Source organism: Tachyglossus aculeatus, chromosome 13 (genome assembly GCF_015852505.1).
Source record: "Tachyglossus aculeatus isolate mTacAcu1 chromosome 13, mTacAcu1.pri, whole genome shotgun sequence".
Lineage (NCBI taxonomy): Eukaryota > Metazoa > Chordata > Mammalia > Monotremata > Tachyglossidae > Tachyglossus > Tachyglossus aculeatus.
Window position 1 is genome coordinate 9,477,066 of NC_052078.1, and position 21,182 is coordinate 9,498,247.

Below are 21,182 nucleotides of genomic sequence, written 5' to 3' on the forward strand. Positions count from 1 at the left end.
CAAGGACTTTAAATACATACATCTTTTGAATACATTAGTCACAACCATATTTAATATTGAGTTCCTAATGGGGCAAGGATCATATTTGTACTTCCCAAGCGCTTAGAACAGTGCTCCGCACACAGTAAGCGCTCAATAAATACGATTGAATGAATCTGAACTAACCATCCTGTACTTATCCCAACATTTAGCACAAAGTGCTTAAAGAATACCATAATTATACCATTTCAAACAATTCAGTACAATCTGAAGATTTCCTCAGTTCAGAAAACAAAAAAAAGTGAAGTGCCTCGATCCTTAATTTCAAACACAAGTAAAGAACATATGTAATAAGTTACAGGGTTGGGATAAACATTCCACACCAGAGAAATTTATTTCTAAAAACGTGTTTGACATCAGGTTTAATATGAAGACTTTCAAAAGGAGCTTGCAAAATGCTTGTGAAAGAAGCAAGAGGCTGAGCGGTTCAGAATCGTTCAGTTAGGCAGCATTGCCTTATATAGGCACTAAGGCAGCAACAGATGCTTCCCAGTGAAGGGAATTTTTGACAGTTGCTTTAGTCTGGAAAATATGAGAACAAAATCCTTTACGGCTTGCCAAACGACGACTCCTTCTCCCTCTGGTAGAAATATTACAGAATATAGCTGGGAGGCACTTTTTGTGACTACCTCTAGTATTCAAACAGTATTCTGCATCAAACTCTCATTAACTTTATGGCACTCAACCAGCTATTCCTCTCCTACGTCATCTTGTTGATCTCGTACTGCAATCCAGTCGGCAAGCTCCTCTATCACCAATTTACTCTATACTTCAGTCTCGTCCATCCCACCACTGACCCTTGCCCACATTCTCCCTCAAGCTGAAACGCCCTTTCCCTTCAGATCCAACAAGCCACTCCTCTCCCTACCTTCAAAATCCTCTTAAAATCACATTTCCTCCATGAGACCTTCTGCGATGCACTGAACTAAGTGCTTGGGAGAGTGGTACACACGTTCCCTGCCCACAACAAGCTTACAGTTTAGAGGGGGAGACAGACATTAAAAGGAATTGTACCTAAGTGCTGTGAGCCTGAGGGTGCGGCAAATCAAGGGTACAAATCCAAGTGCAAAGGCGATGCAGAAGCCAGAGGGGGTAGGGGAAATGAGGGTTTAGATGGGGAAGGCCTCTTGGACATGTGACTTTTTAAATAAGGCTTTTAAGGTGGGGAGAGTGAAAGTACATCGGCTATAAAGGGGGAAGGAATTCCAGGATGTGGGTGAGGGGGTCAGCGGCGAGACAGACGATATCAAGGGAAATGAGTAGGTGGGCGTTAGAGGAGTAAAGTGAGTGTTCTGGGTTGTAGTACGAAAATCAGTGAGGTATGATTAAAGGGGGCAAAGTAAGTGCTTTAAAGTCAACGGTAATGAGTTTCTGTTTGAGTGGCGGTGGATGGGCAACGGCTGGAAGTTCTTTAGGAGTAGGAGGAGGAGTAAATGCTTGGATTTACATGGTAAAGTTTGGACAGGGAGGAAAGGGCAGATTGTAGCAATGCTGTGATGGGTCATTCATTCATTCAATCATATTTATTGGGCATTTACTGTGTGCAGAGTACTGTACTAAGCACTTGAATTGACGGGATTTGGTGACAGATTGAATATGTGGGTTGAAAGAGAGAGATGAGTTGAGGATAATACCATAGCTATGGGCTTGTGAAACAGGGAGGATGGTGGTGCCAAGCGCTTAGCACAGTGCTCTGCACACAGTAAGCACTCAAATACGACTGAAAGAATGAATGGTGCTGCCTACAGTGATAGGAAATTAAGAGGAAGGACAGGGTTTGGGTGAGAACTTCTGTTTCAGACATGTTACGTTTGAGGTGTCGGCGGGATACCCAAGGAGAGATGTCCTGACAGCAGAAGGAAATACGAGGCTGCAGGGGAGGAGAAAGATCAGGGCTGGAGATGAAAATTTAGGAAGCATCCACAGAGATGGTAGTTGAAGCCATGGGAGCGAATGAGTTCTCCGAGTGGGTGTAGATGGAGAAAAGAAGGGGTCCCAGAACTGAACAATGAAGGACTCCATCCCAGCCCCATAGCACTTATTATGTACATATCCTTACACTCTGCCATTTCCCCTGCTTCTAATTTATTTTAATATCTGTCTCCCCTTGTAGGCTTTAAGTTTCTTTTACACAGGCATCGTGTCTGCAAGCTCTATTGAACTGTACTTTCCCAGGGGCTTAATACAGTGCTCTGCACACAGAAATTACAGAGTAAATAATACCACTCATTGAAAAACTCGGTCTTAAAACCCTAACATTGCTTCTTAGTTTTCTGATATGCTATGTTTAATGATCCTACAGAGTTATACAAATCTTAATAGAGGTTACATATTTTGTGAGTATCTTGTTTTAAAAGTTCAACTAAAGGACAGTGTCCTACTTTTAAACAAATCCCGTTAAATTTCCTCATCAGTAAAATGGGGATTAAATATCCATTCTCCCTCCCTGAGAGACTTGAATATCCCACGTGGGAAGGGACTGTACCCAACCTGATCATCTTGTATCAACCCCGGCAATTAGTTCAGTGTTTGGCACATAGTAAGTGCTTACCAAATACACCCTTATTGTAATTATTACTATTAGGAGTAGGACCTGGCTTTGGCAGTGGGTATCAACCCAGCCTAGGGTCCACTGGAGGAGGATATTGGACAATCTGGTTGCACTGTGGCTTACAAGGGCAGTTGGGAAACCAGCAGACTGACTGGAACCCTCTTATGTGCACTCCAAATTGCACCCACTACAAGTGGGAGGCTACCAGCTCACATTCAGGGATGTCTGGTTGGACGAAGGGCCCCTAAAAAACCTCAAGAACGAGAATTGAAGGGGTGGGGAAAGAGTGAAGCCGGGAGAGAGGCGGGAAAGGACCATGAGAGTCTGTACTGGGACAGGTCCTGTTGGACTCCCCTCAATCAATGGTATTTATCGAGTGCTTACTGTGTGCAGAGCACAGTACAACAGAGTTGGTGGACACGATTTTTGCCTTCAAGGGGCTTACAGTCTAGTGGGGGATATAGATGTGAAAATAAAATTACCGCTCACAAAACTTGAGGGCCTTAGAACCAGTTCCTCTGCTAGGGCTTCTTTAAAGTCAATCACTGTGACCTGCATTCCCAGGAGCCCCAGAATTGGTGTGGCCTAAGCAACCCCAGCTCACTGCAGTCAGTGCCAGGGGTTGGGCCTGTAGATGGCTGTATATATGTATATATGGTTGTACATATTTATTACTCTATTTATTTATTTATTTTACTTGTACATTTCTATCCTATTTATTTTATTTTGTTGGTATGTTTGGTTCTGTTCTCTGTCTCCCCCTTTTAGACTGTGAGCCCACTGTTGGGTAGGGACTGTCTCTGTGTGTTGCCAATTTGTACTTCCCAAGCGCTTAGTACAGTGCTCTGCACATAGTAAGCGCTCAATAAATACGATTGATTGATTGATTGATTGATTATGCTGCAGAGGAAAGTAGTGGAACAGTGGACCAGGAGGCTCAGCAGATAGAGGTGGGGGCAAACCACCCCCTCATCCACAGTTTAGTGATCCCCTCTAGGATTTTCCTGGACAGTTTTGGGATTTCTTATTCTCATGCTGGAACAAGGGCCCTTTTTTTGTTTTGTTCTTTCACTAGCTCACCCTGGAGTTTTAAATTGAATCTAAACCACGGACTGCAGTCTTTTAAAGTGCCGCAGAGGGAATGAACATTATAGAGCTACTCACTGAATTCACAGCAGTAGCTTGGGAATAAATTTCAACACACATCTCTAAAAGGTTGTCGGAATCAACGCTGCTGCCTACTTAGTCTTTCAGAATTTTAGGATTCATTAGGCAAGACAGAATTCTGGTAGAGCCAGAATGGAAAAAAACAAAAGACTGCACATAGCTGCTGTTCAAAAAAAGGAGGCAAGAAGTCTAGTCTGATTTGTTTCACAACAGTTTCTGTGCTGTCCGGAGTAGCCTTAACATTCTCTCATCTCAAGCTGGATTGCGCTTCATTCCACCCGAAAAGCCGTAAATGCTCAGATAGAATGACTTCAGTGCTTCAAGAACTGCAAGTAACACAAGTTACACACAGTTTCCTGAAATAGGAATCTTACTCATCCAGATGTAGCAGCTTCATTTGCTCTGAGGCTCCATTCTGGCTGATAATGAAGTTACTAATTTTAGATGTCTTGAAAAACCTAACATTATGTTTTTTTTAAGGAGTTACATTTCATAGGCACTACTTGGGAAGAGAAGAAAAAATAATATTTTGTCCCCTAACAACTAAAAAACTTGAAATCATTTCAATGAAACTGGAAATATGGTACCACAGTGGGTGTGGTCATAAAGTCCTGAAATACAAATCACTTGTGTGGGCCAATTACAGGAGCGTTCTAGAATCAACTGTATTTATTGAGGGCTTACTACGTGCAGAACACTGTACTAAGAGCTTGGACGAGTACAATATAACAGAATTAGCACACATCCCCTGTCCATTATGGGCTTACAGTCTAGAGGGAGAGACAGACATTACTATAAATGATTTTTATATATGTAATTTAAAGATGTGTACATAAGTGTTATGGGGATGAAGGTGGGGCAAATATCAAATGCCCACAGGTAACAGATCCAAGTGCACAGATGACGTAGAAGGGAGAGCACATGGGGAAAGAGAAATCAGGGCAAATCAAGGAAGATGGAGGATATGTGACCTTAATAATGCTTTAGAGGTGGGGAGAGTGGTGGTCTGCCGTTTATGGAGGGGGGAGTTCCAGGCTAGGAGGAAGACACGGGAAAGGGGCCTGCAGTGAGATTGGGAAAGAGTAAGCTGATGCTAGAGGAGTGGAGTGTGTGAGGTAATAATAATGATAGCATTTGTTAAGCGCTTACTATGTGCGAAGCACTGTTCTAAGCGCTGGGGGCATACAAGGTGATCAGGTTGTCCCATGTGGGGCTCACAGTCTTAATCCCCATTTTACAGATGAGGGAACTGAGGCTCAGAGAGGTTAAGTGACTTGCTCAAGGTCACACAGACGTGGCGGAACCGGGATTAGAACCCACGACCTCTGATACCCAAACTCAGGCTCTTTCCACTGAGCCACGCTGCCTCTGTAGTAAGAGATCAGTGAGGTGAGGTAGGATGGGGCAAGCTGATTAAGTGCTTTAAAGTCGGTGGTAAGGAGTTTCTGTTTTGATACAAAAAGGGGATGGGCAACCATTGGAGGTTGTTCTGGAGGAATGGGGAGACATGGACTGAACTTTTCTTTAGACAAATGATCCTTGCAGGAGAGTAAAGTATAGACTGGAGTTGAGAGAGATAGGAGGACAGGTCAGCGAAGAGGCAAATGCAGTAGTCAAGGAGGGATAGGATAACTGCTTGGATCAGCACGGTAGCAGTTTAAATGCAGAGGAAAGAGCGGATTTTAGCGATTTTGTGAAGCCGACAGGATTTGGTGACAGATCAAATATGTGGGAGAAATGAGAGGGGTGAGTCGAGGACAACACCAAGGTTACAGGCTTGGGAGACGGGGAGGATAGTAGTATTGTCTATAGTGATGGGAAACTAATGAACAAATTTCTCTCTAAATCAAAGGTGTCAAAGGTCACCCGCAAATTATTTTCTAGGAGAAATGTCTCAACAGCAAAAAAAAAAGCAAACCCACAGAAACCTCATGCTGCAATGGCACCTAGACAGAAATCGGTACGAGCTAACATCTGATCAAGCTTACAGTAAAGACTTCCTGGAGCGAGGCAGCAAGGAAGACAGCTCAGACTACTAGACCTTGCTTATACAGTAGCCCAGAAGGCTAGCTCTGCCCTCAGTTCCCTACTCCCTTCAGCAGAAGGCAGTCCCCAGTGAACAAAGCTGTGCGGCATTATCAAATACAAAGAAGCAGTGAAATCAATCAGTGATATTTAACGAGCACTTGCTATGTGCAGAGCACTGTACTAAGCACTTGGGAGTGTACAGCAGAATTAGGGGAAAGGTTCCCTGCCAGTAACAAGTGAAAGCTGAGTTAGTCTTGGGACTCCTGACACAAAGGCTGATGGTGTCTAGATACTTCTAGAATGAGGTTGGTCAAAGGAGGACAGTTCTTCCCTCCTGTGGGCACTGGCACTGGTCCTAGGGGCTCTATCAGTCAAAACTGCCAACTTTTTATTTTAAATGCAGTGGTGAAAAGAGGGCAGGGATTCTAGAACTGTTAGAGTGGGTCAGGGAATGGAAAGGAGGCAGGCACTGAAGAGCGCACAGATCAGTTTTCTGCTCTGACTTCAAACTCAGGCCTTGTAGGCTTTCTCTCAAGACTTGAGACAAATGAGGCTGGGTGTTCACGGTAGCCTTTTCAGCTGGAGTTAGCCTCCATGGTATCAGAAAGTTCATGGTATCAGAAAGTCCATCCCCCGCATCTTACCTCCTTCCCTTCCCCACAGCACCTGTATATATGTATATATGTTTGTACATATTTATTACTCTATTTATTTATTTATTTATTTATTTTACTTGTACATATCTATTCTATTTATTTTATTTTGTTAGTATGTTTGGTTTTGTTCTCGACTGTGAGCCCACTGTTGGGTAGGGACTGTCTCTATATGTTGCCAATTTGTACTTCCCAAGGGCTTAGTACAGTGCTCTGCACATAATAAGCGCTCAATAAATACGATTGATGATGATGATGACTGTAAAGGGGGGTGGGATTTAACCAGTTGCCTTGTGAATGCTCAATCTGACAAAGAACAGTAGTCGGCATCCGAGAAGTCAGAGATCTGTATTGTGACTGATGGGAAAGTGGGAGCAATATGAGGCCTACAGTGCCACCCTCTCTGCTTCTCCCTGGGTGAAGTTCTAGAAACTCAAGCATTCCAGGGGCCCGGCTAGCTTTCCTGCAGGAATACAGTACAGAGTACCTTTAAAGAGGGTTTACTAGAGAAAGGGGGAGACCTCAGAATGAGGAAAAACAAAAAATGAAGGGGGAAGTGGGAGAGATGATAAGGAACAAGAAACACAGGAGACCAGGATATAATTTATGCCACTCTGGGACAGAGATTGTTTCCGATCATATTCACTTGCATTTACCTGCATTTAGCACGTAAGTGCTTAATAAATACCATCAATATCATTATGCATATCTTTGCCATTAAGTGGTTAAAAAGGTCCTACCATTTTCCTACTCTCTTCAATACATCAAGGTGAACATACAAACCGCACAGGGATGGTCAGTGAGCAAAGAATAAATGATATTTCAAGTCTGACTTACTGGTTTCCTAAGGAAGAAGATAGACAGAGCTCCAACTAAGGGCATGTCTCCAATCAAAGGCTCTAAGATAACTCTCATGGTACCATGAATCTAAACCAAAAAGAAAAGAAGAAAATTTAATGCAAAGAATAACTTACAATCAATCGATCAATCAATCGTAAGTAATGTTCACCCCCGCTAAAAGGAATCAATCGTATTTACTGAGTGCTTACTGGGTGCAAAGCAATGTACTAAGTGCTTGAGGGAGGGATATATATACACGTATAATCTGATGATTCTGAAATATTTTGGCATCCAGATTTGTCCAAAGTGAATTAGACTGTGCCACAATTCAGTATGAAATTAAAAAGAAATGCATTTCTCGATGTGATACTTTTCCCCACGTATAACTGAAAACCTCTGTGAACAGTTGAAAAAGGAACTTACTTGCATACTTTTCACACCAGCTCTGCAAAAGTACCTCTTGATCGCCAAATCAACTTCACAATTTCCTACATAACTGAAAGAGAAAGATGCATATTTTGATTTTTTTTTTTTAAAGTAACTACTGTCATCCTAAATTCCTGGGGTTCTCTCCGGCCTTGCATCATATCATACCTGCACAAAAACAATCTCCAAAGTGAAAGCACCAGACTGACTTCCCGTTCTGGAAGGAAGCCAGTGCAGTGAGTAGGAAGTTGCCACACGCTCACTGGGGAGACAGACAGCGTGTTGAAGGGTGTTCCTGATGGCACCCTTCGTGAAAAGTTGGTAATGGCAAACACACTGTTGGGAGAGGGAGGGACTGACATTTTAGGGAATGGGAACACATTATTACAATGGTAACAGTAAGCAACTAGAAAGGATGTCATTTCTGAAACTACCTGCAAGGCTGACCCACTGCATAGATCAGTTTAAACTCAGAGGGTTTAAACAAAGAAGGAGTGTGGCCTGATGGAAGGAGCTCTGTGAGCTCCCAGCTCTGCCACCTGTCTGCTGTGTGACCTTGGGCAAGTCATTTAATTTCTTTGTGCCTCAGTTACCTCATCTGTAAATACGACAGTGAGCCCTGTGTGGGGTAGGAACTGTATCCAACCTGAGTATCTTGTATCTACCCCAGAGTTTAGTACAGTTCTTGGCACACAGTAAGTACTTAAATACCATTTTTTTAAAAAAGGAGGTGGGGGTGAGGGACAACTAACTTTTCCAGTTAAAGTTCCTCTCACACGAGCCCACTGTTGGGTAGGGACTGTCTCTATATGTTGCCAATTTGTACTTCCCAAGAGCTTAGTGCAGTGCTCTGCACATAGTAAGCGCTCAATAAATACGATTGATGATGATGATAACCTTAGCACTTACTGAATTATACTGAGAATAAAGTCAGAAATACTCAGCCCATTTATTTATTTCATTCCAGTAAGTTATTTAGGGGTGTAATCAAACTGATTTACAAAGAGACAGGATCTAAAAACAGGTAAAAAAAAATCAGGAATATTTTCAAATAGAAACTTCTTAGAAGAACTTCTACTGTAGCCATTTCTAGGAGTACTTTTTCAACAAAGGTACAGGCTTGTGTTCATGAACATATCTAACAAATTGTTTCCTTGGTTTTTTGAGCTGGAATTTTTTAAGAAATATATTTTTCTACCCAATACAGTGAGTTTGTTATTCTCACATTTTCATTCCTATCCATGTAAAATATAAATGAACTTCAAGAGGAACATGAAAAGATGAGGCAAGAAAGAATAGGTAGCGTTTATTTACACTGTTGGTCAGTTCTCACAGTCTTGACTTTAAGAGAAAGGAAACTAGGAGTGACGTTTGTGCTTGATTAAATTACAGCTAAGTTTCTCAAACATTTTTTCCCATTTAGTCATGTAAGACATAAGCTGGAATTATCCTTTTTATTCTAACGCTAATAAAACTACCATTTTCTCATTCAGGCTAGTAGTGTTCTTGTCTCTTCTGCTGCCCCTCACTACCACCCAGGACCTCCCAGTCCTCTGCTGATGTGTGTTTTTTCTCCTCTCTGCATTTATCTATCTGCATTTCTCCTGCCCCTTCTACTGACCCTCTAATGTGTTGCTTTCATTTCCTTGTAACGTCTCTCATTCTCCTTCTGTCTCTTTCCTCCTCTACTCAACGATCCTTTCTCCCTTTCTTGGTTTCCAAAATACTTTATCCGCTGCACTTCAGCTTCAGTCATTCCCTTGGAGCCTTTTACACCTCTTTCTGTCTGTCTGTTTCCGTATATATATATATTCCTCCTGCTCCTCCTCTCACTTTGATTCTCCTCAGCCTTTTTTTGCTTTGCAATCATCTTTCAGGCTTTCTTATTCCACTTTTTTCCCCTCTATCCAACATTCCCTTTACTTTGCTGACACTCACCTCTTCTCCAGAGGTGTTTCTCCTCAGCTCAGGCCACTGCTCTGGGCTAATTCTTCCTTTAAAATTCAATTTAAACCACTAAGTGCTCACTACCAGAATGGTGAATCTATTTGTTCAGTAAAAATCAGACTGGGCCTGCAAGAATCTAGGCGGTCTGAATCTTAGATAAAATCCCAATTCTTTGCTATTTTTTACAAAGAGAAATAACGCTGCGTGCAACTATTGCACAGCTGCTGAAAAATAAATCTAAAAGAGAGCACAAAATTAAAGCAAATCAATATTTTATGGAAGACTGCAAAATATGGAACACTGGAGAATGTTAATTTTGGTAGAGGAACAAAGCATAAAGCAATAACAGAGGAGAACACACCTATTTCCTATCCTCTCATTCCAAAAACATGTCCCTAAACATCTCCAGGCTATTTCCATCTCTCACAGGAAACCTTTCTTCTAACCTAGCAGGTGGCCCCGAGTGATAAGATTTCACTGAAATGTTTTCATTGGTTACAGAGCCAATTAATAGGAAGAGAAAGATCAAAATTCAAGTTCTTTCATAATCGGCCTAAAATTAGAAAACTGAATTAAATCCAATTTTGTCCCTTGATTCTTTAGTTCCATACCACTTGAAAAAAACCCTGTTCATTGCACATATATTAGTCAAGCCCATCATTTGTGAAACACACCCTGTCCAAAATTGAGTCATCTCATTTTGCAGTGTTACGAGAATTATCCCTCTAGACTGTAAGCTTGTTGTGAGCAGGGAATCTGTTTATTGTTATACTGTACTCTACTAAGCACTTAGTACAGTGCTCTGCCCACAGTAGGAGATCAATAAATACGACTGAATGAATAAATGTCTATGGATCTGAATCAAGAGGACTCTTTCCATGGTAGAGCAGAGTTACTGGCAGGCAGTTTATGTGAAAAGAATGATTATTATTATATTTATTGAGGATTTATGTGTCATGCCCTAAGTATCTACAGGAATCAGTTCTAAGTATCTACAAGTTAATCAGGTTGAACACATTCTCACAGGGGGCTCACAGAGTTGGCGCGAGAACAGGAATTTAATCTCCATTTTACAGTTAAGGAAACTGAGGCACAGACAAGTGAAGTGACTTGCCTATGGTCACACAACAAGCAATTGGCAAAGGCGGGATTAGAGCGCAGGTCCCCTGAACCCCAGGCCCGGGTTCTTTGCATTAGGCCACGATGCTTCTCTATGATATGATACTCGCCCTATTTGGGACAAAAAGATCTTCCCTAGAGAAACTGTGATTACCACTAAGTTTGTAAAGAACTAAAAATCGAAGCCACACATATAGAAAGATGATAACGCTGCTCAAAAATTTGTGTCAGCACTTAATCAATCAATCAGTCATATTTATTGAGCACTTACTGTGTGCAGAGCAATGTACTAAGCGCTTGGGAAGTACAAGTTGGCAACATATAGAGACAGTCCCTACCCAACATGGGCTCACAGTCTAGAAGGGGGAGACAGAGAACAAAACCAAACATACTAACAAAATAAAACAGAATAGATACGTACAAGTAAAATAGAGTAATAAAAATGTACAAACATATACATATATACAGGTGCTGTGGGGAAGGGAAGGAGGTAAGATGGGGGGGATGGAGAGGGGGGTGAGGGGGAGAGGAAGGAAGTGGCTCAGTCTGGGAAGGCCTCCTGAAGGAGGTGAGCTCTCAGTAGGGCCTTGAAGGGAAAGTTAAGTTACTAATGTTTTAATAAAACCACTTTGCGTTTCTTTAGCATCCTGAGCCAGGGTTCAAAGGAAGCTGAAAGGAACTTTTCAGAGGTTCAGTGCCTCCCTCCTTCCCCTCATCTCCAGCCACCAACCAGGAGAGGAAGAGATTGTGTTCTTCCCCATCCTCATTTTTCAGCTGCAGGGGAATGATGGGACCCTGCAGTATGGCCTGTATATTTTGGTTATAAACGGAGTGGATCATAGACCCAGAGGCACCGGACACTTTGGCCTAGAAAGGGGGCTGTTTTAACCTGTTTCTGAAATATCTTATTGGGTGTTCCCGGACTGCGAAATGTACTTGGTTTTCCCAATATTAGCCTGGCAGCACCATGAGAACAGGAACTGAGTTTGTTATTTCGCACCACATCTGCCCCATTTGTCCACTTCAGCGATGGCAGACTTGAGAAGCAGTGTGGCCTAGCGGATAGCACACAGGCCTGGCAGTCAGAAGGATCTGGGTTCTAATTCCAGCTCTGCCCCTTGTCTGCTGTGTGACCTTGGGCATGTCGCAACTTCTCTGTGTCTCAGTCACCTCACCTGTAAAATGGGACATGGACTGTGCCCACCCTGACGATCATTATCTATCTCAGCATTTAGTAAAGTGCTTAGCACATTAAGCACTTAAATGTCCCCCAAAAAATTAGTAAGGGGAATGCTCACCACCTGAAACGGTATTTAATGGGAAGCAAAACCTCAAGCTATAGTCCTTAAGTAATTTGTCTAAGATCATCATCTGGAATAAAATCTACTTAGTTTTTAATTCAAGGGCCTTCTATACCCAATTAAATTGCATTTAGCACTGAAATACCACATCGTAGAAAAATTCTAGCTTTCATAAAAAGCTTTGTTTTACAAAGATCAAGAACAAAATTACACTAGAAACCCTAAAAATACCTTCTATTCACATTTCATCTTTTTTTATAGATGGCTACCACCAGGATGGTCACTGCAGGTGAACCACAGATAATTCAGCACCTGTTTAGTAAGATACATGCAACCAGTCAGTGGACTGCTATGTTTCTCCACTACAGGTATCTCACCCCTAGAGACCTCTGTGCCTATGTCATTAAAAATGGAATTCTGATGGGATGGAAATACAAACACACATACCTGATTTGAAGGTCCAAAATAATCTGCCTTTTGTCCACATTTTCAGTATAAACCTTGACGCCATTAATCCTTAGGGGCTGAAATGTAAAAAAAAAACCCTCTATTTTAAAGAGTTCTTTAGAAACAGACATTTCTGCCCAACTTTGATATATTTTTAGTCTTCCCACTATAGTGCACTGAGTGTATTTCAAATACTTTGTTACTTAAAAAGCCTGAGTTACATAAACTTCCAAATTCTAGGAGGAGAATAATAAAGGATCTATTCAGATTCCTTCCCTCCCCCCTCCTTTCTCTCTCTCTCCCTCTCTCTCCCCCTCTCTCATTCCTCATCCCTTTAAGGGTCTAAATCAGTAATATCACTTGGGGGGGGGCTAATTTTCAGACTATGATTTTTACAGTATCCTGGTGTACTGACCTACAGAACTGCCATTTATTTTGCTTCTTCGAATTTTCTAAACACACACGCACACACTATCACCTTTCAGGATACAGTGTCAGTTTCTTGAGGGGCCATGGAGTCTAGACCCGAGGCTCTCCAAACCTTCTTCCAGAGGAGAGGGCAACCATTAACCATTCACCTTCTCCCCACTAACCCTGCTCTTAATAAATGCCTTCTCTCCAACTCTTCCCCTCCCTTATCACTCATCCATCATCAGCACCTTGCTGTGCTCACCTGTCCATTCTCCTGAGCAGAAAGCTTTCCCAAAAGATGTCACTACTCAAAAAGTTTTGGTGGAGTGAACAGGTTTTTGGGGGTGAAGAGGTTCAAGAACCCACACTCTGGAAAATGAAGCAGTCTGACGCCAATGAGTACTTGCATAAATGAAACTCGGAGACAGGCCTAAATGAATTTGACACCTCCTTTCCCCAATAAGTTGCCTCTGTGCTCTCCAGCTCCTTCTCTCATTCCAAAAGGGAGTTTCAACTTTCCAACATACAGTGCAGTTGTTCTTTTGCCCAGTTTCAGGACCTTTTCTTAGGTTTCTATGGACATGTGTTTGTGGGTGGATGCAATGTTTTTGGCATTTTTTTTTTTAGACTGTGAGCCCATTGTTGGGTAGGGACTGTCTCTATATGTTGCCAATTTGTACTTCCCAAGCGCTTAGTACAGTGCTCTGCACATAGTAAGCGCTCAATAAATACGATTGATGATGATGATGATGATGGCAGCAGCCATACGATGACGATCTTAATTTAGTGACCTGGGGAAGGAGGGCTGGGGATATGTGAAAAGGTTAACAAGCAGAGAAAGGCTGGGGAGAATTAAGGCCCAGAAAGTTTCTACTAACACTGGGGCATAAGGGAATTTGACACTTGAAGGGAACCCTAATGTAAACTTTCATCATCCTTTAAAGCTTTCCCAAGCTCCTCAGAATTTAAGATTGATCCTTCAGAATACTTCATAGTTAAGTTCAGAAAACTCCTTAGGGAAAATTGCTATTGAATTGACTAGCCAGAAAGCTATGGTTGGGGAAAATATCACCTCCCAGGATTTTCCCTTCTCGGCTCACTGATTCACTGAAAGTCTTAGATTTCTGCTTAGAGCTGGCTTTGGCTCGGAACCAACCTCCAACTTTTTCCCAAGGGATTTGCAAGTGTGGACTCTTTCTGTCTACACTATCAGTGTGGGGCAGGTGTTACTTCCCCAAATGCCTATCAATGAACCAATAGTATTTACTGAGCATTTACTATGTGCACAGCACTGTATTAAGTGCTTGGGAAAGTACAACAGAATAAGCAGGCATGTTCCCTGCCCATAACGAGCTTACAGTCTTGAGGAAGCCTACTGCTCCCTTGCCTCTGGACTAACCTCAGTCATAAAGCTTATGAAGCAGAGGGTGTGTTTCACATTTTTAAACTGTACTGCTGTGTTGTCTGCCCCATAAAATTAGAATGTATTCCATGGGAACTGGGGGAGATCTCCCACAACAGGTCACGTTTTCCTAAGCTTTGCACACTGGCCAAGTAAAACTCCCTGGATGTCTAGACAACAAGGCCAAATCAGAAAAGAGTCAAAATGGCATTTACTTAATACCAACTTGTGCACACCCCTCACACAAACCAAACTAAAAACAGCAAACCTGAAAGGCAGTTTTTAATAGAATGACATTAACCACTCAATTTTTGCCACTGATCCAAAACATAGAGTTGTGTGATTAAAATACAATACTCTTTATACAACTGAGTTTTTATTGTTATCAACAGTGTATTGCAAGAGTCCCTCCCCCCACCCCATTTTACCAATTTAGATTTCCATATATATATATATATGTCAGACAAACACAATAAAACATATCCTCCAGGTAAATCTAAGTGCAAAAATATCAGTTCTCACTATTTCAACTTCAACTGAGGTTCACTGGCCCCAGTATTATATGTGTATTACTGTCATGCAAGAGTGTTCAAATGATCCAATGATCTCGTTTCTGATATTTCATTACTTATGAGACATATGACAGCCATTCTGCACCAACACTATTACACAGTGTGCAGAATTCAAGGGGACAAAATAACTACTATGACATCGGGAAAATTTTAAAAGTCTCAGTTTAACTGCCTGCAAGGAGTTTAGCCAGAAAATTTCATGCTAATGCTTCTACTCTTGTAAAGTCATTCAGGGTTCAGAGTCCTTGTTTTATAGCTAACAATATAAATCCCAATATGAAAGGCACCAATATAATGTACAACTCCAAGCTGAAGCCTCAAATTATGACAAGCAGCATGGCTCAGTGGAAAGAGCATGGGCTTTGGAGTCAGAGGTCATGGGTTCAAATTCCGGCTCCACCACTTGTCAGCTGTATGACTTTGGGCAAGTCACAACTTCTCTGAACCTCATTTACCTCATCTGTAAAATGGGGATTAAGACTGTGAGCCCCCCGTGGGACAACCTGATCACCTTGTAACCTCCCCAGTGCTTAGAATGGTGCTTTGCACATAGTAAGCGCTTAATAAATGCTATCATTATTACTGACTTCAAAGGGGGAAGGTGTCACTTACTGACTCAATCTCTCTCCTGGAATAATCTTGGTTTTCCTTAATCATCCTCCGTTTAAGAACTGACCAGGCCAAGCACACTTCGTAGCCATCCACAATTAATCACGTGAGCCACTGAAGGTGCTTAAGCAGTGGTGCTGATCATTTAAAACAGCAGAAAATCTGCCACCTGGTTGTTCCAGTGCCTTTCTCTCTCCAGCCCTCTATCAGAGCTGAAGAGCTGTGGGGTCTAGAGGAGACAGCAAAGGCCTGAGAGTCAGAGGATCTGGGTTCTAATCCTGGTTCTGCCACTCATCTGCTGTGTGACCTTGGGCAAGTCGCTTAACTTTTCTGCGCTTCAATTCCCCCATCTGTAAAATGGCGATTAAATCCTACTCCTTCGTATTTACACTGTGAACCCCATGTGGGACAGAGTGAGTCCAACTCGATTAGCTTGCACCTATCCTAGCACTTGGCACTCAACAAATATCATAAAAAAGGAAAAAAAACCCTCACCCACCCTACTCTCATCCTAGCTGCCACGTCAGGACTTCCCCTACACCTGTACCCTTGGACACTTGCCCCCTCCCTCCTGGTTGCATTTGCCGTACTTGATCATTCAGCTGTTTTCTCTACCTGTAATTTATTAAAGTGTCTGATTCCCCCGTTTGACTGTAAATTCCTGGAAGGCAGGGACCGTGTCCACTCTCTCCTCAGTACCATCCCAAGTAAATACTATTAAATCCCAGTAAATACTGTTGATTGATAGACTGAACTTTCACTTTAGAGACAAAATTCCAGCTCGTTGTGGGCAGGGAATGTGCCTGTTTATTGTTGTATTGTACTCTCCCAAGTGCTTAGTACAGTGCTCTGCAGAGTAAGCGCTCAATAAATATGACAATGAATGAACTCAGCTTCAATAACTGACCTGAAATCCCAATTACTGCCTGAATCTCACTTGGGGCCTTCCCCTTTCTAGTCTTGAGATCTCAGAGTAGATCTATTTTGAACGTACCATTAAGCAGGCACTAATGTATTCTACCTTAAAAGCCTCAGTTTAAAGGCCCTGGGCAAATGTGCTTTACAGCGTCGGGATATTGCAGGAGCCTTCTGCTGTGATATTCAGGGACCATGGAAAGAAGAAACAGAGGGTATTTTCAGTAGGCACCTGGGGTTTGTAGGGCAGATTTTGATGGCTGAATGAGAACACTTGGGAAGACTTTCATTAGCTGCCTAAGTTCTGGCATGTGTTGGACAGTGACAGGGGAACAATTTTGGGCAGTGAGGACACTGAGCTAGTCTGAATAAAGGAGAAAGCAGGAAACTAATACACAGAAAACTGGTATCTGTATTAAGACACACCTAGAAGTCACACTATGTTGGTGCAACTGGCTCAGCGGCACATCTTTTAGGGAGCAGCTCAACTGGGAGCGTCTCCAGAGTACATTTAATGTGGAGTAATGAAGGGCACATCTGGAAAGGGACAGAGGTGACAATAACACACAAAGTTCTTCGCACATGGACCCATTGTTCTGCATCCACTCTTAGTACTATTATTAGCACGCCCTGGGCTGTCCAGTTCATGTGCTAAGAGCAGTGTTGGATTCGGGGGGGTGGGTAATTAGTGCTTATTTCCCCCTCTAACTTAGACTGTGACCCCTATATGGGCAAGGATGTGTTTGCTGATTGTCTTGCATCTACCTCAGTGTTTAGTACAGTGCTTGGCACATAGTAAGCACTTAAATACTGCAGTTAAATTACTTACCTTTCCCCTAAGGTATGGACAATTTAAATTTAAACTACGCCAAATCCCCTAAAATGAACTAAAATTCTGAATTAATTACTGGGCCAAATCCCTAAGATGTACTACAATTCTGAAGGTATTACTGGCATCATTTTTTAAAAAAACCAAAGCAAAGTCTACGTGTAGCTAAATATTACTCATATCAAAAACGAAAGAATCCACAAAAGGATGGAACCTTAGGCACTGACCTACAAACAACCGTCTACGACTGAAAAATCACAGAAACTGGAGTTGAGGTTTTCCTTAGTGTGAATGCCTTTGGTCTCAGGAACCGGGAGAAAAGGAAAAATACCATGAAAGATGAAAATTGCTTTGGCCATAGAGTCCAGTGACAGTCTGTCCAACTAAGTTATAGAACACATGCATGTTTTAAGTTAGCATGTGTGTGCATATATGCAAACAGTACCTCAAGGTTCCTGTGCACTGAATTTAAGACACCCTGTTTCTCTAACAAGGGAACATCCTGAAGAACTGACCTGGTGGCCCATATCGATTTTTGTGAAACTGAAGGTGCTAAGATGGGTGTTCGCTCCACGCACGGCTGGCTCTATTGTTTCCCGAAATAGCTTCTCTATGAATTGGCAGATGAAAGGCCACATATGCTTTACAGTCTAGGGAGGAAAAAGAAAAAGAGACTTGTAAAAAAAAAACAAAAGCGCCCCATCAACACAGTCTACTCATCGTGTCATCAACTGCTCTACATCTTTCAAGAAGAACTCTGCCCTAAACCCACAAGTACTCCCAGAAATGCTACCATTCTTCAGATGACAAAATAAATGACTATTTCTATAAACAGGCCTGGACAATGATCACCGCTATGACATATTATACAAACCTTGCACGGGGAATGTTTACATGCAACATGAATTCCTCAGGATGTTTTCATCTGGGTTTTCAAAAAAACCCACTAGACAAGGAAGACGTCCAGCTGTTACCATGATCTACACTATTATTGCAAATGCTATTTTCAATTTTCCAGGTCCAAAATGGATAATATCTTACCCTTAATCTCTTAAAGAGATATTTTGTGTTTCCAGTCTTACCTTGTTTAGCCATTCTGCTCTTTCAGTGTCTGGAAAGTGGACCTAACAAAAACAACAGAGATAAATGATTAATTCAGGCTCCTCTTGGTATCTGACAAAATTACAACTGAATTATTTAGTGCTTTTAGAGTACTTTGCACTACTTTATGAAAATATGTTGCTCCTCTCTAAGTCCCCAAAAAGGGATCATATAGGTCTATTTTAATGACGAAAAATTAGGTGTGGGACAACTGAAGCCTAGTCAACACAACTGATAACTTTAAGGAGTCTGATCCTAAACCCACATCAACATGCTGCCTTACAACATACCCTTATCATTAATTCAGACAGTGAAACTACAATCAAATTTGCTGAGTGTTTACTGAGTGCAGAGCATTGTACTTATCACCTGGGAGAGGAAATATAACAGAGTGGTAAACATGGTCTTTTTTTAAAAAAAAAAAACCATGGTATTTGTTAAGTGGTTAAGTGTGGTGTGGTGAGATGCAGGCTTAGTGGAAAGAGCACGGGCTTGGGAGTCAAAGTACGTGGGTTCTAATCCCAGCTCCACCACTTGTCTGCTGTGTGACTTCGGGAAAGTCACTTAACTTCTCTGTGCCTCAGTTACCTCATCTGTAAAAACGGGGATTAAGACTGTGAGCCCCAAGTGGGACAACCTGATTACCTTGCATCTATCCCAGCGCTTAGAACAGTCCTTGGCACATAGTAAGCGCTTAACAAATACTATTTTCTAATAGGTGTAGAACAGCTTCTGCTCATTAAGAGCCTAGACCTGGGTATACAAATCCCTCTGACTAGAGTGCTCAAGCTCTAGGACACTGCTCTGCTCCCACTAAGCACTCAATAAATGCCACTGATTGCTTCTTCTGGACTGTGAGCCCACTGTTGGGTAGGGACCGCCTCTATATGTTGCCAACTTGTACTTCCCAAGCGCTTAGTACAGTGCTCTGCACACAGTAAGCACTCAATAAATACGATTGATTGATTGATTCTCCCACCCCACACTGGACTGCCTGGAAGTCAAGGGTCTTATGGACACTCCCACTCTTTCAGCTGGGAGATTTCTTCATCCCTGAATCACAGACAGTTCTCTTAGTGCTCGGGGGGTGGGGGACGACTTCAGGCTGGGCCCTCCTCCAAACCCACTTGGGGGGACGATGAAGAATGGTAAGGCGGAGGAGAGGAAATTCTCTGAGCTAGAAATTATTCCCCTCTTAAGAAGTTCCACAGCTCCTCTGGTCCAGGCCTTCCAAAGGGAAGCAAACCAAAACAGGAGGGAGTGCTAATGGACTCCCAGGAGACCCATGAAGCAGGACTTCTCTCCTTACCACTGATTTAGGCTTCTGGCGACCTTCCTAAGCAGTATGGCCCCCTATCCTCATTCTGCTCCACCTCCATGCCTCCAAGGAGCCAGATGTGTGGTCTCTGCTCTCCCTTAAACGTTTTACGGTAATGGGAATATTGCTATGAGATGCCCCATCGTTCCTCCGTGGCGAGGAGTAAAGTGAGAGGGGCTGGAATCCCCTGAGCCCCATCTTTTCAGAAGAAATTCCAGGGCCCACAGGCTGGGGTTCATTCCAGGGCTGGAGTCACAAGCCTCACCCACAACTTCGGTGGAACCTACACAGCCTGCATGATTCACACAATTTATGTAACCTAGGCAACCTCCACAAATCTCTTCCAGAAAATTCTGGTGAAGAGATAGGGATGAAGCTTCCGATCTAACTGTGGCCCATGGATGCATCCCTACCAATCAATCCCTGGTACTGAGTGCTTAGTAGGTACACTATACTAAGCACTTACACAGAATACAACAGAGTCCCTGCCCATAATGAATTTACAGTCTATCACCTCAATCTTTACTGAGCTAAAGTCCACAGTGACTCAGGTCAATAATCAATCAATCGCATTTCTTGAGCGCTTACTATGAGCAGAGCAATGCACTAAGCTCTTGGGAGAGCACAATACAACACAATTAGCAGACTCGCTCCCTGCCTGTAATGAGTTAAACTCCCATCTCAGGTTATGTCCCTCGTGGTGCACGAAGAAGCTTCTGTTAAGCCAGCCAAAAGCAGACCATTTGGGGGGTTTAATAATGGTCTGTGTGTTTTGCGTTTAAATAGTTCATCGTGCTCCGAAACAGTTGGGTAGCAACATACCAAAAGTTTAACAAACATTGTAGCTGTTCGCACTAAAGCTTCGATGCCAGACCGCGTCTCACTGGGTAACCAAGGGGGTGTTTAACGGTTGCTCCCTTCCTTATGTTTGTTGTGTCTCAGGCTCCAAACATTACTCTATGTGCCATGGGGTTGTGGGCATGATTTCAGCAAGACTGAAGCTAACACAGTTCGGCCAATTGCTTTCCTTAGATTTGGCATCTCCCTTCCTGGCTCCTCACTCCAAACCAACAGCTAAGGAGTTAAGGGAAGCTTAAGGATGAGATTTTTTTTTTCCTTTCAACAAACCGACTCTAATGATGAATAAGTGGCTCACTCAATCATGTCTGCCTTCGCTGGACAAAGGCATTAACAAAATAATTTCATGATCCTGGCTATTTTGAGATAGACATCCCCCTTAATTCGCTTTCAATTGTTTAATACTATCGTGGTTTGCAGGTACTTCTAGATTCAGAAGTTTCTGGGAGATTTTTAGGTTGGCATGAGCAACCCAAGGAGGTGTGCAGCATGGCTTGGTGGAAAAAACACAGGCTTGGGACTCAGAGGACCTGGGTTCTAGTCTCAACTCTGCCAGTTGTCTGCTGTGTGATCTTGGGCAAGTCAATTCATTTCCTCTGGTGACTCAGTTCCCTTATCTGTAAAACGATCCTCACATGGACTGTGTCCA

The 21,182-nt window shown here is 42.6% G+C and overlaps 1 protein-coding gene across 1 annotated transcript in view; it reads right to left on the bottom strand.

The window, feature by feature from the left end:
* ESYT2 (extended synaptotagmin 2) overlaps positions 1 to 21,182 on the bottom strand; it is a 102,945-nt gene that overhangs the window by 47,754 nt on the left and 34,009 nt on the right. The window contains exons 2-6 of the mRNA XM_038755645.1: positions 18,339 to 18,380; positions 17,772 to 17,906; positions 12,519 to 12,595; positions 7,702 to 7,774; positions 7,276 to 7,365 (exon numbers count right to left, since the gene is read on the bottom strand). Of these exons, the coding sequence (XP_038611573.1) occupies positions 7,276 to 7,365; positions 7,702 to 7,774; positions 12,519 to 12,595; positions 17,772 to 17,906; positions 18,339 to 18,380 (417 nt within the window). The remainder of the gene's footprint in view (positions 1 to 7,275; positions 7,366 to 7,701; positions 7,775 to 12,518; positions 12,596 to 17,771; positions 17,907 to 18,338; positions 18,381 to 21,182) is intronic.